General features: G+C 38.4%; 1 protein-coding gene across 1 annotated transcript; it reads right to left on the bottom strand.

The window, feature by feature from the left end:
- Positions 1–8,389: 8,389 nt before the first annotated feature.
- GKN1 (gastrokine 1) lies at positions 8,390–14,519 on the bottom strand. Its single transcript, XM_047069190.1, has 7 exons — positions 14,433–14,519; positions 13,706–13,801; positions 11,484–11,537; positions 11,256–11,393; positions 10,190–10,300; positions 9,134–9,281; positions 8,390–8,481 (listed from the first exon to the last, which is right to left on the bottom strand). The coding sequence occupies exons 1-7, from the start codon at positions 14,517–14,519 to the stop codon at positions 8,390–8,392; spliced, it is 726 nt and encodes a 241-aa protein (XP_046925146.1).
- Positions 14,520–14,763: the final 244 nt, after the last annotated feature.

Raw genomic sequence — 14,763 nt, 5'->3', positions numbered from 1 at the left:
CACTTGGGTTATCCACAAGGCAGACGAAACTGCAAATGGGAACCTGTATGACAAGCTTCCAAACAGCGATTTCGAGCCTTGCAGAGGGCAGGCTTGGCACTAGCACAGCACAGGGACGGTGGCCTCTCTCCGCGGACCTCTTGGCATCCTGGTGCTGAGTGAACACATTTTCACTTACTTGACTCTTCCAGGGACGTGACTCAAAGGCTGTGTGTTCGGAACCACAAGCCTCAGAGCTGAGCAAGAGGCGAGAGGTCTCTGCTTTATGTTGGAAAGAAAGGGCAGTTCTTTCCCCAAAGGTCTACCCCTTGTTTGTCTTCATAACATTATCTTACTTCTTGTGCTTTTAACTTTTAAAACTTGTCCTTAAGTCTTGAGTTAGTGCATAAGACTATTTAGGAATATAGGCCGAGTATAAAGAATAATGACACAGCACATACCCATGAACATCCCTCCCCTCGATCTAATTTGAGGGAGAGGGACGGCATTACCGTTACCTTGGAAGCCTTCCATTTGCCCCTCCATGGACCCTTCCATCCCCCTCAGGGGTGCACAATTATAGCGAGCTCTGTGTTATCATTCCTTTGCTTTGAGTCATGGTTTTACCACATATTAAGGTATTTCTAAAATAGAATATATGTGTTGTTTAGTTTCACATGTTTTTGAACTTTATGTAAATATGATTTGCTTGGCAGGCTCAACATTGTTTTCCAGAGAGTCATGCATGTTGTTGTGTATGGCTGTGATTAATTTGGTTTTCTTTTTGTGATGTTTAGTATTCTGCTAAGTAAACATATCACAATTTATTTATCTATGCTTCTATTGGCAAAGATTCAGATTGTTTCTAGTTTTTTTTGCTGTTCCAAACACTGCTGCTATGAGCATTCTTGTACATGTTTCTGGATGCCCATAGGTGAGAATTTCTTTGGGGTCTATACCTAAGAGTGGTAATGTTGGATCACAGGAAATTCACATCTTCAGGTTATTGGACAATGCTGAATTGTCTTCCAAAGCAGTCATGCCAATTCATGCCTGCCCTGGCCATGTACTGTTACTCTGTACCCCCCTCCAACACCCGATACTAGACTTTTTCAACTGCCAATAGGTTGCATATAACATGATCTATTGCTGTGACTTTAATATGCATTTTTCTTATTAATAATGAAGTTAATATCTCTTCCTATCTAGATTCGCCATCCAGGGTTCCTCTTCTAGAAACATACCTGTATCTACTTTTCTACTTCTTATTCATCTTTTTCTTGTTGATATGTAGGACTTCTTTATGAAATTGTTTAAATGAACTTTTATCCACTTTATGTGTTGCATATATCTCTACTAGTTTGTGGCTTATCTTTCTGCTGTATTTTTGGTGTCTATGGATAAAAGGACACTCTTATCTTTAATGTAGAGAAATTTATTAATATTTTGCTTTATGGATAGAGCTTTTTCTGTAAAGTTTAGCAAATCCTTCCCTCTGTCAATAGTCCTGAAGTTATTGTTCTATATTATCTTCTAAGGCTTTTTATTTTGCCTTCTTTATTTAGGTTTTTAACATACATGAAATTGTTTTTTAAATATATGGTATAAGGCAGGGTGTCTGGTGGTATTTTCCCATTTCTTTGTATTCCATATGGCTACCTAATTATTTTAACATCACTTATGGAAGAAGCCCATCTTTCCCCCACAGACTTGGAAGGCAATCTATATCCTATTTCAGTCACCTATAGATGTGTGGATCTATCTGCGGGCTTTCTATTTTATTCCACTGATATATTTGTATATCCCAGTACTCACATTGCATTGTCTTAACTACTATGTCTTTATGATAATTATGGTAGGTCAAGTTCACCCATTTTGTTGTTCTACGGCAGTAATTTGGCTATTCTTGACCCTTTCAAGAAGGGTCTGAGATTTTACCCTACTTGAAAGCTGTAAAGTTGCCTGCTGCAGTTTCATGGTTGACGACAGAAGACATGAGCCCCCTGGCTAAGACACAAAGGACTTTGTTAGCCACAGCACAGCAAGTAGTTTGCACTGGAGCATGTCTGTGTCAGGGTTCCTTGTCCATGAGCTTCACAGGGCAGTGCATGTGGACCCAGAGGGAAGCTTGCACACACAGTGGGGTATATTACATAGTAGGGTGTAAGCTTATAGAACTCAAATATTTTATAATGGGCAGTAAACATGCCTACTTTTTGCTCTCCAAAGACACACTATCACTATATTCCAAGACTGCTTATTATACAAACATCCTTACAAAAAAAAGTTGAGAACAAAGAGGAGTCAGTGCTTCTACTCATAAGATGTATAGAACCATCAAGGATGCATGGAGAATTGTCTTCCAACTGGCCCCTTGATCTTGAATGCATATTATAAATTTAGCTTGTTATGTCCACACATACACATGCACACACCTGGCCTGCTGGGAATTTGTTTTGAATCGCTTTGAATCTATAGACTGAGGGAGAGCTCACATTCTTTTAGTAACACGTCCTCTAATTCATAGCCATGGTTTCTCTGCATTTACTTAGCTTACATTAATGTGTCTCAATAAAGTTTCCAGAGAAGTATAGCACATATTTTCCTTAATATATTACTTGGTAAGATCATATCCTATCTTGGCTCAAATTCCTGCAGTGTCTCCCTCTTTTACCCAGGATAATACCTGAAGTTCTAACACTGGCCTACAGAACTCCTCACAATCTGGTCCCCTATTGCCTCTTTGCTCTCATCTCCTTCTGCTCTCTGTTTCACTTATTTTCCTCAGCCACACTGACTTCCATGCTGTACTTTTATTTTATTTATTTATTTATTTATTTATAATTTTTTTATTTTTGAAAGAGACAGAGTGTGAGCAGAGGAGGGGCAGAGAGAAAGGGAGACGTAGAATCTGAAGTAGGCTCCAGGCTCTGAGCTGTTAGCACAGAGCCTGACATGGGACTCGAACTCATGAACTGTGAGATCATGAAGTGAGCCAAAGTCAGATGCTTAACTGATTGAACCACCCAGGTGCCCTCCACGCTGTACTTTTAATTTTTCCAGACACACTTCTGCCTTAGCGTGTAGCACTATTTCCTTTGCCCATAATGCTTTTTTTCCCCAGAAATATTGGCATGGCTAACTGCTTAATCTCTTTTAGTCTTCGTTCAAAGGTCACCTTTCAATGACGCCTATCCTACATACCTGTTAATAATTGCAAACTGCCTCTTCCCTCCTGTCACTCTTGATTTCCCTTACCCTGCTCTGCATTTTCCCCTTAGCATTTGTTATTTTCTATTTGGTAGGATAGTATCACATGCCTATAGTAGGACAGTATACTATCCTACCAAATTTCCCACCGTTCATTTACGTATTTGTTCATTTGTATTTTAATTATATTGATTGTTTATCTCTGCCTCCTCTAACTAAAATATTAGCTACACGAGGCAAGGATTTTTGCATTTCTATTTGCTGATGGATTTCAAGTGTGTGCAATAGTGCTATGCATGTAGAAACTGCTTAAGAAACATTACTTAAATTAAGTAATTTTTTTCCAAATTTTGTCGTATATTTTCCTGGTATATAAACACTATTTCAAAATAAAGTTTCTAGGGGTGCCTGGTGGCTCATTAGGTTGGTCATCTGACTCTTGATTTTGGCTCAGGTCATGACCTCACAATTTGTGGGATCTAGTTCATGTCGGGCTCCCTACTGATAGCACAGAATCTGCTTGGGATTCTCTCTCTCCCTCTTTTTCTTCCCTCCCCTCTTGTGTATGTGTGTGTGTGCTCTCTCTCTTTCAAAATAAATTAGTAAGCATTTAAAAAAAAACCCAAACAAAATAAAGTTTCTATATGTTTGTTGTTGATATATAGAAATGCAGCTTATATTTGATAGCCAATTTTGTATGCAGGGACCTTTCTAAATGCCCTGATTCCCATAAATTATCTACAGATTTGTTTGTATTTTTACACAGAAAACTATGTCATTTGGGCATAAGGATAGTTTTTTTTTCTTCCCTCCTTCCTTTCGAATCTTTATATTTAATTTTTTTTTCTTTACTAACTTTCAGTACAATGTTTCTAGAAGTTTTGATGATGGGCATTTGTCTTATTTCTTGTCTTAAGAGGAATGTTTTCATTGTTTTACATGATACAGTAGTTTTTATTTTCAGATAATCTTAGATTAGTTTCTTTTAATTCTAAGTCTTCTGAGAATACTTGTTTATTATGATGAATATTTAACTTTATTATGTTTATTACTATTTTTGCTACTATTGAGATTTATCATAAGATTGTTGTCTGTTGATTTTTCAATGTATATTATAGGAAAAATCCAACATAGTCGTGCTGTATTCAATCTTTTCAACACTTTGCTCAGTTCATTTGCTATCAGTTTGTTAAGGCATTTTGCATCTGTAATCTGTATTCATAACAGAGATTGCTCTGTATTTTTCTTTTCCCGTACAATCCTTGTCAGGTTTTGGAATTGAGTTACTCATATTCTCCTGAAATGCATTGGAGAGTACTCCGCCCTTCCCTCCTCCCCAACCTATACATTTGAATAGTTATTTAAGATTAGAATAATCTGTATTTTCAACGTTTGTTAAATCTCAGTATAAAAACCACCTCGGTCTGGAATTTTCTTGTGTAAAGTTTTTAAACTTCTGAACCATTTCCGTTACTGGTTGTAGAATTATTCAGGCTCTATATTTCTTCTTGGGTGATCTTTGGTAGGTTATTTCTTAGGAAATTTGGGAGCACCTGGGTGGCTCAGTCAGTTGGGAGCCTGACTTCGGCTCGGGTCATGATCTTGTGGTTTGTGAGTTCAAGCCCCACGTCGGGCTCTGTGCTGACAGCTCAGAGCCTGGAGCCCGCTTCAGATTCTCTTTCTGTCTCTCTGCCCCTCCCTTGCTCACTCTCTGTCTTCCAAATATAAACAGTAAAACAAAAAGAAATAAAAAAAAAAAAGAAATTCAACTTAAGCTTTCAAATTCATTGATATAAAGGTGTTCACAATATCATTTTATGAACATCTTTAAATCTGTGGCATCTGTAGCTCGGTATCCTTTTCTTCTTTTTAGCATTGCTTGCGAATTATCTCCTTTTTTTTAGTGTTTCTTTTTTTTAATTAATTAATTTAAAAAATTGGAGTGTACTTGACACACAATGTTACATTAATTTCAGATGCGTAACTCAGCAGCTTGACAAGTTTGTACATTATGCTTTGTTCACCGCAAGTGCAGCTACCCTCTGTCCTGTTATGTTGCTGTTACAGTATCATTGACTGTCTTCCTGACGCGGTGCCTTTTATTCCTGTGACTTATTCACCCTGGAACTGGAAGCCTGGGCCACCCCCTCCCCTTCTGTGTTGTCCAGTTCCCTACCCCGACCCCTCTGGCAACCTTCGGTTTGTTCTCTGTAGTTCTAGATCTAATTCTGCTTTTTGTTTGTTTATTCATTTGTTTTTGGTTTTGTTTTTTAAGCTTTTTTTTTTTTTACTTTTTTCAAATGTTTATTTATTTATTTATTTTACTTACTTATTTATAAGAGAGAGAAAGAGAGGGAGGGGCAGAGAGAGACAGTGAGAGAATCCTAAGTGCTGTCAGCACAGAGCCGGATGCAGGGCCCGATCTCACGAGCCCTGAGATCTTGACCTGAGCCGAAATCAAGAGTTGGACACTTAACTAAGTCACCGAGGAGCTCCTGTTTTTGTTTTTGTTTAGATTCCACTTATTTATTTTTATTTATGGTCAATTCTATCGAAAGTTTGTCAATTTTATGCCTTTCCAAAGAACCAAGTTTTGACTTTGTTTGTTGAGTCTTACTATTGCACATTTTTTTTCTATTTTATTAACTTCTGATATTGTCAATAATACTTCTTTCTTCCTACTTATTTTGGATATTTTATGCTTTTCCTCATTTTTAAAGTTGAATTTTTGACTCAATTTTCAGCTTTTCTTCTTTGATGAACAGAACATTTCAGACAATAATATTTCTTTTATCCTTTGCTGTAGCCGCTACTCAGGTTTTGCGACGTACTGCTTTCCTTATTGCAGTTTCAAATGCATTCCACTTTCATCATGAATTCTTCTTTGGCTCATTTGTTATTTAAAAATATGCTGCCTAATTTCAAAACAAATGCAGCTATCTTGTTTTATTTGGAAGGGAATATTTGTTCTCTTAATGAAATTGAAGTTAGAAAAATGTGTGTTTCATAATGCAAATCATTTGAAATTTTTTGAGATCTGACTTCTGTCTTAGCATGTGATCAGTATTTGCAAATGTCCCATAAGTACTTTAGAATAATATGTATTCTGAAGTGTTATACATATGTTCACTAAAATAAGCTTGTTGGGACACCTGGGTGGCTCAGTCGGTTAAGCGTCCAACTTCGGCTTAAGTCATGATCTCACAGTTCGTGAGTTCGAGCCCCGCGTCGGGCTCTGTGCTGACAGCTTAGGGCCTGGAGCCTGCTTCACATTCTGTGTCTCCCTCTCTCTCTGCCCCTTCCCTGCTCATGCTCTGTCTCTCTCTGTCTCAAAAATAAATAAACATTAAAAAAAATTTTTTAATAAAAAAAAAATAAAATAAGCTTGTTAATTTTGTTGAATGTTTTTATATCCTTAGCTGCTTTATCTGTAAGTTATTGAAAAATATGTGTTAAAATCTTTAACTAGAACAGTTAGGTTATTAAATTCTCCTGTAATTTGTATAATTTTTCTGTAATATATTCTGAGAGGTGTATATAATCTAGAATTTTTGTATCTTCCTAGTGAATTTAATTTCTTCTCCGGAAATAGTGACTAGACAATTCTAGGAAACATGGGATTCATCAGCTCCCAAAAGTCAGTTACATGACACTGTATCCAGTTTGTGACTCACAGGTTTCTTTGTCTCTCGATCACAGTGATAGGGCAGTATCTAAGCCTTGATCTTTGATGGGTGTCCACATTTCATGGCTTCAGGGTACTTTGAAATTTCTACTGCTCTGGTAGTACACATCATGTGAACATCAATAAAATTGCCTCAAAGTAAAGAAAATTATTATAATTGCTTTCCAATAAGGCCTGGTAAATGTTGCATTTTTACAAATGACGAGAATCCGTGTCCTCATTTTTTTGTTGTTGTTATGACTATTTAGGGGTATCCCATCTGAAAACATTAGAGTGGATTAGTTATCCTCTTATGGCATCAGGATTTAAGAAGTATGCGTAGGAGTTTTTGGGGTTTTTTTTGTTTGTTTGTTTTTTACTGAATGGTAGTTTCATACCGTCACATACAATATTTGGAGACTATTTTTCTCTGAGATCTTTTTCCTTCACTGGAGACTGCATTGCTATATCTGTACTATGTGACTCCACTTTCCTGGCCAGTGAGTGGAGGCTATGGGCCCTTGAACCTAACAGGGTCAAGGAAAATTGGAATTGAGAGTCAAAAGAATAAGACATTACCTCTTGAGCTGGAAAGGTAGAAATATGGAGATGAGGCTAACATTTTGGCTCAGCCGTCTTCTGGCATGAGTAAGGAAAGAGCCATCTGCGAGATGGAAAGAGGAGAGAAGCAGAATTTAAATGTTTATTTATTTATTTATTTTGAGAGAGTGAGAGAGAGAGAGAGAGAGCAGGGGAGGGGCTGAGAGAGAAAGAATCCCAAGCAGGCTCTGTGCTGTAGAGCAGAGCCTGTCTTGGGTTCTTGATCTCATGAACTGTGAGATCATGACCTGAGCTAAAATCAAGAGTCAAATGCTTAACAGACTGAGCAGCAACCCAGACGCCCCTAAAGAATATTAAAAAAAAAAAAAATGTTCATTGGAGAGAGAAGCAGAATTTAAAGAGGAGCAGAGAAGAACTAATACGTGGCTTCCAGGAGAGAGGAGACTTGGGTCTTGATCTCAATATGGTTCCTGGTTCCAGTGTCTTTGATTTTCTTGCCCTAAGATTATTTTAGATACTCCAATATCCTTGCAGTAAACCTCCCTTTCTGGCGTAAGCTTGTTTGAGTGGATTTCTGCCCTTGCTGATCTGAAATGTTACTGTGCACATCAACTGTGGAACAGTTTTTAGAGCAGTCAGATTGCCTTGGATTCATTCCCAGAACCGTGGTTAGTAGTATCCAAAGCATCTGAAGGGGTTCTTTATAAGGGACAGGCCCTGAATATAGGCTAACAGTTGGGTCTAATACACTTGGACGGCCTACCCACCACCACATGGCACTTTTGATCCTATGCATTCCAAACAGAAATCATAAGGAATTTAGTGCTGAGTAGATTTATTGAAACTTAAAGAAGCCAAACATAACTGGAAGAATACATTTCAGAATGACATGATAAAAACCTTTAGAACCCAATGTGGTTTTTTTTGCATAAAATATTCTGATCATTAAATTCAAAGTGACTTTTTTTTTTCTTTTTACACCTCCAATTCTCCACATAAGGAAATTTTCAGAATCCAGAGTATATCAGCACGGAGGCATGCTTTTGAGTAAAAGAACAGGCTTGCCCCTGATTAAAAAAAAAAGAAAAGAAAAGAAAAGAAACTGATATCAATGTCTTTTCAAGGACTTTTTTTTTTGGGGGGGGGGTGTTACAGTTTCCAAACTAGCTATGCACAGATTTCAAGATCTATCTATCTATCCATCTATCTATCATCTATCTATTTAGATTAAATCAATCACTTCAGAGATCTGGAAAGTTGCCATTAGGTTAAGTAGGTGGATACTTTGTTTCTGTGCAAGTTATTCTTTGAAGGCCCAGAAATTAAGTGAATGAGCTATAACAAGTCAATAGATTCTATTAGCATTCTTTTTTCACTGAGAAATTCATGCAACACTTTAAATATATTTTGTGGTAACTCCAGATCCACTCTTGAAAGGTCGTATTTCCAAATGGTGAAGAGCACAGAATCCAACCCCAAAATGGGTGGGACTGACCCAGACAAAGGATTTGTGACCTATCCCTGTGCCTCAGTTTCCTCATCCAGAAAGTGGGAATAACAATACCTATCACATAAGACTGCTGGCAGGAGTTAATAATTTCACACGCTTAAAGCACAGAGCTAGTGCTAAGTAACTGGTGTCTTCTGTAGACATGCCCGAGAATAGTCTGACCATATCAGCAGCAATAACTCACAATGCACCATAGAAAGCCTACTTACCTTCAATCTCATCAGCTGTGTATGTTGGAATCCCTCTGCACATGCCAGCGATGGGTTTCCCTAACTTTTCCAGATCATTGACTCTCTCAGGGTTGATTGAGTATATCAGACTCGTGGGAGGTGGTCCCCCTGGTCCTTTACCCTGAAGCTGAGTGTGGAAAGGAAAAGAGGGAATGAATGCCCAGCTCAGTAGTTTGTTGATGAGGGATGGGTACAAGGCCAGTACGGGGTATTGCTTGGCTACCGTTTTCTCATAATCAAAATGACTTGGAGTTGAAGAGCCAACTCCAACCCCGTGTATCTCAGAATTTCTGTGTCCCAAAAGATTTAGCTGGTGTGAAACCTCAGTTTCTCATAAAAGCAGAAATCTGAGGCTAAATTTATTCTGAAGCTTGGACCTCATTTGGTCATTTGGTATTTTTTGGATTGAGCTATATAATAATCAGATTCTGAGAATGGAGTTTATCTTCTCTACTGTGTCAGTGAAAGGTACCTATCTGTCAGTTACAGAAATATGAACTCAAGCAAACATTTTAAAGAGCAATGCATCTTCTGTCCCCACCCAACTAGGGTTGCCAGGTAAAACAAAGGACACCCAGTTATATTTAAATTTTAGATAAACAAATCATTTTTTCAGTGTAAGTATGTCCTAAATATTGCATAGGATATACTTATGCTAAAAACAAAAACAAAAACAAAAACTTATCCGTTGTTTATCTGAAACTCAAACTTAACTGGGTATCCTCTATTTTTATTTCTAAATCTAATAACCCCAACCCGACTTTTGTGTAACTTTGTGTAACTCCAAGTGGAGAAGTGCAGGCAGCTCCCGTTGGCTTGAGCAGAGCTTTGTTACTTGAACAGTAAAGACAGGTGTGAGCCACAGCACTGAGTGTGGTGGCAGCTGCCTCTCCTCAGGAAAGTACTAGTTCCTCTTCCCTTTTTGTGCTGCACGTTACAACGTACTGTGGTCAAGAGGAAATGACTGTGACCTCATTATTTACTGGCAACCAAAAGACCTCCCTTGAACAAAATCAAAAAGACTTTTATTTATACCTTCTTTTCCTTGACCAGTGCATCAAGAGTATGAAGAGAGGGCATGACATCCTTGTTCATTCTGTGCACAATGCATATCTTCTTTTTAAAGAGTCTAATAGCAGCAAAGTTCTGTTAAAGAAAAAGGTAGATGGAAGGAAGTAGGTTTTCCAAGGAGGTTTTTTTTTTTTTTTTTTTTTTTTTTATCAGACATCAGTTTTACCAGCAGAGGGAAATAGAACTCAAGGATGAACCTAGATAAGAACATCAGATCTGCCCCTGTTTTGCAATCATGCCTATAGCTAACGTTTGTAAGAACCTAGTGTCTAACTCGTTGCTCTCTCTTCAAGTTCTAACATGGAGTCATTCTACATATGTCCATTTTGCTGAAATAAACTTCAAATTGCTGTCACATTTGAGTCTCATTTGATCTTCACAACATTTCTAGGAGACAGGTAAGACAGGGATTAGTTTTCTAATTGACCACATGGATAAAACTGAAACAATAAAGAATGGGCTTATTAAAAGTACAAAATTTGTTACATACAAAGCTGGTAATTGCAGAGGTGGGTCTCCTAACCAGAGTCAAGTGTTGTTTTTGTTTGGTTTTTGTTTTGTGTTTCTCTTACCAGTTAATATTGTCACCTACATTTCCTTTGTTTTCTTTCTTTCAAGTTACAGGTGAAATGTCCACCTCTGGCTTTTTGGAAGGAAATTGAAGATAGACTGAAATAGGGAACAGTAACATTGTGCAGGTTTTTCCTCATTACTGAGGGTATCTCGAGAGAAGGCAGAAGGTTGTTCGTATTTGTCTAACAGCCCCACAATTCTGTGGGCATAGTGGATCCTAATTACCGTTCATTGCTTTGAATTTTAACTGATTGTGGGAAACATTAATAGTGTTATATCTAGTAGTGAAACTGGGTGACCAAAGTAGGCACTTTGACTTACAACTCTATGCTTATGTGCAGTTAGAAATTATTTTATTTTAAATTCTTTTATGGTTAGCAGACATTTTTGTTGTTGTTGTTATAAAAAAAGAAACATCATATTTGTAAAGAACGGAAATTGCATGTTGGCTACCTACAGTATTGTAATCCCAGAGGGCATTCCAGGAGTCCCATCCATTGTTATTGTCAATATTGGCCACATTGTGTTCATTGTTGACACTCACTGACTGCTGCCCACTTATACCACTGTTGCTGTCACCGCCAATGTTGATATCCTGAAATTTACAAGAAATTGACGGTGATTTAATACCACATTTCTTTGCAAATGCATTTTAATAATACGCTTTAAAAAGTGTAATACTTACAGTGAAAGCAAGGGCTGGGGTCAGGAAGACTCCAAGAAGTCCGGCAAAGACAATCTAAAAATCATAAATAACATTGGTCTACTATCACATGGCAAAACAATGTCCTCTTCTTTCTCTACCCAAGCTTATAAAAAATACTGATTTTACCACTCTCTCAAGTGATCCGTCTTTCTTCTTTGACCTTGTATTTTTTTCAACCATAGAAAGTTTTAATGACAATGTAAGATTATAGCTTAATTACTGTAGTAATCATGTTATTGTGGTATATAGTTTTAGAATTGTTAATGTAGGAGCACCTGGGTGGCTCAGTCAGTTAAGCATCTGACTCTTGGTTTCGGCTCAGCTCATGATTTCACGGTTTGTGGGTTCAAGCCTCATGTCGAGCTCTGTGCTGACAGTGCGGAGCCTGCTTGGGATCCTTTCCATCTCTCTCTGCCGCTCCCCTGCTCACACCCACTCTCTCTCTTTCCAAATAAATAAACATTTTTTAAAAAAAGAAGAATAGGGGCGCCTGGGTGGCGCAGTCGGTTAAGCGTCCGACCTCAGCCAGGTCACGATCTCACGGTCCGTGAGTTCGAGCCCCGCGTCAGGCTCTGGGCTGATGGCTCAGAGCCTGGAGCCTGTTTCCGATTCTGTGTCTCCCTCTCTCTCTGCCCCTCCCCCGTACATGCTCTGTCTCTCTCTGTCCCAAAAATAAATAAACGTTAAACTTATAAAAAAAAAAAAAGGAAGAATAATAATTGTCAATGTAGGTCTTATAAAAAACTGATGTAGTATCAGTACATTGAAAAGTACATTTGAAAATGAATAGCATATACAATATGAAGATGGATATACGTTCTGAGAATTAAATCTGAAAACGATTTATTTTTCCTCTTTGATCTGGGATACTTTCCTCCCTTCATCGACCTCCTAATAAAAAAAGACTCTTTTTATCAAAAACAATTTTTTTAAAGCAATGGATTGGTAAGCAGGCTAGCTGCTGCTATTGAGAGACCAAGGATGGAGAGGTCCGGCTGTTAAGTGTGGTTAGCAGAAAGGCAGTCAGTAACTGTCCCGGGATACCTAGGTTAGTCATTTGTCATCGGGTACATGACATTAGTTGTCAGAACACAGAGCTTTATGCAGGGGCCCAATTCTGAGTACCTGTTCTCATTTCCTTTACCTGGGACAAAATGGTTTGAGATCTGCCCTGGTGATTTAAGGTAATTCTTTTATTTGCTTAATTTTTCTCCTGATAGCTTAAGAAGGAGGTAAAAATTAGTCTCCTAAACAGTGAGAGATGGGGGAAATTTTAGCGATCCTCTAGTACATAACAATCCATTCACATATGAGGAAACTGAGCTTCAGATGTTCAGTAACGTGGCCAAGGTTGTATCAGCTAAGATTGTACCCCTTGTTCACGGCAGAACCAAGAGAGAAACCAGATCTGACCTGGGTTGGGAACTTTTTTTTTTCTTAATTTTTTGACCTTGCTGTTATTAGAACTAATTTCTAGATAATTATGTTACATTTGCAACTCCACTACGAAGCAGACACTGCTGTAACATAGTGTTTAGTATGTTGAAACAGGAAAATATTCATCGGGTTTCTAGCCCCTCTGCATCTTGTTATAAGTGACACACAGCACCACCAGTTCCTTTGGTGGAATTTCATGGTGTACCTACTCCACTCTTAGCTTTTTATCTGGAGCCAGAGGTGAGAGACTGTACTAGCTTCACGCTTCAGGTATTTTTCATGGGTAAATGACTATGGACAGGGTTCAAGCAAATCTTTCTCACTTGGACCTCTGTTTCACAGCAGAGAATGTGACAATAAGTCTCTCACCCATCCAATTTGATAATGAGCTTTTATCTTGCCTGAACATGTTCAGGAGTTTGGTCAAAAGAGGTATTCAGCAATGTGGGGAAAGATTAGATATTTTCTAGGACTTAGGGACTGCTTGCTTTATGACCAGACCTGAACAAGGAGAACTGAAAGGTAATTTTATTAAGATAGCATGGTATACGATGCTCACAGAGCTGTCTGCTCCCAGTATAACTATGGCTGCCCTCAGAGATGTTTTCACTTGCCACAATTCAATGAAAAGAAAGGAGATTTTTTTTTTTCAAAATAAATTTTCCATTATGGTGAGATTGTCATAAGAAGCAGACCCACTTAGCTCAGAACATTAACAGTCTCTAGCCATCAGATAATGAATTCAAAAGGAAAAATCTACTCACTATGAGCTTCATCTTGGCTTCACCAAAGCAATGGAGTGGAGAAGAAGGCAGGCATGAACTCAGATGAGAGCCCTTCTCATATTTGTACTTAACCAGCTTTACTCAAACTAGGTGTGACTAGGTGGGGTCAAAGATTTATCTTTCTCTAGCTTCCATATCTGTGCCATGATCCAGCATACCAGGAAGCCTTTGGGAATATCTCCTTGGTCAGCAAGGCATTTTGACATGGAGCTGAGCTGACTCATCATTGGTTGAAGTTGAAGATATCACAACAAACTCAATATGATTAATGATAGCCTCTGGGCCAACTGAAGCTGTGGGTGTGGACATTTTATGTATTGGGATCACTCAGATTCAGGAGAAGAATAATCCCTAAAATCAAACAAGACTGCAGATGAGAAATTGTGGGCACGCTGGGCCTTGCAGATAGCTCCTATAAGGATGTGGGAATGGTTTCCTCTTTGTACCTTTATGCGAACCCATCTGATGGTTTTGCTTAAACAAACTATGTTCTACTAGCTACTCCCAGCAAACTTATACCCTTTTCTGCAATCTTGAGCTCTCTCAGTGGTTCCATGTACCACACATAGTACACAGAGAGTACCATACTTCCAGCCAGGAAACCTGGGGGCTGTCTTCAGCAATTTCCTCTGACCACCACATCCAGTCAGGTGCTAAACCATGTCATTTGGTCCCAGATTTGCCTCTCAACTCTGGTCTTGCCTACAGCTTCCTTCACCAGAACTTCTATAATAGTTGTGTGATGAATCACTCTGGTCACCAGTCTCTCATACTCCAGCACAGTCGTCTCCATTTTCCCTAAAGTTATCTCTCTAAAGTACATATATAAATAAACATGACTCTACGAAGCTTAGAAATGTTCACTGGCAGCCTGCGAGATGGACATGATACTCATTGGAATGGCATAGAATGTCCCTAATAATGTTTCCAAAGCCCCTCCCCCAGCTGTATTGTTCCATGCTATACTCCTATATTCCAGCTACACCAGAGTTCCCACTATTGCTGGAATATTCAGGATGTTTCATGCCTCTATGCTT

This window comes from Lynx rufus, unplaced genomic scaffold, assembly GCF_022079265.1.
Source record: "Lynx rufus isolate CCGP_SWC_20201006 ecotype Redwood Valley unplaced genomic scaffold, mLynRuf1.p SCAF_8, whole genome shotgun sequence".
NCBI lineage: Eukaryota > Metazoa > Chordata > Mammalia > Carnivora > Felidae > Lynx > Lynx rufus.
Note: the sequence above shows the minus strand (reverse complement) of the source record. Positions and strands in the feature narration are given on the sequence as shown.

Coding starts and splice junctions, on each gene's coding strand:
- GKN1 (XM_047069190.1), bottom strand. CDS start 14,519: ATGGAGACGACTGTGCTGGAGTATGAGAGACTGGTGACCAGAGTGATT. Junction 11,538..13,705: donor AAGCCAAGATGAAGCTCATA/GTGAGTAGATTT, acceptor TATGATTTTTAG/ATTGTCTTTGCCGGACTTCT. Junction 10,301..11,255: donor CCCTCTGGGATTACAATACT/GTAGGTAGCCAA, acceptor TTTCTTTAACAG/AACTTTGCTGCTATTAGACT.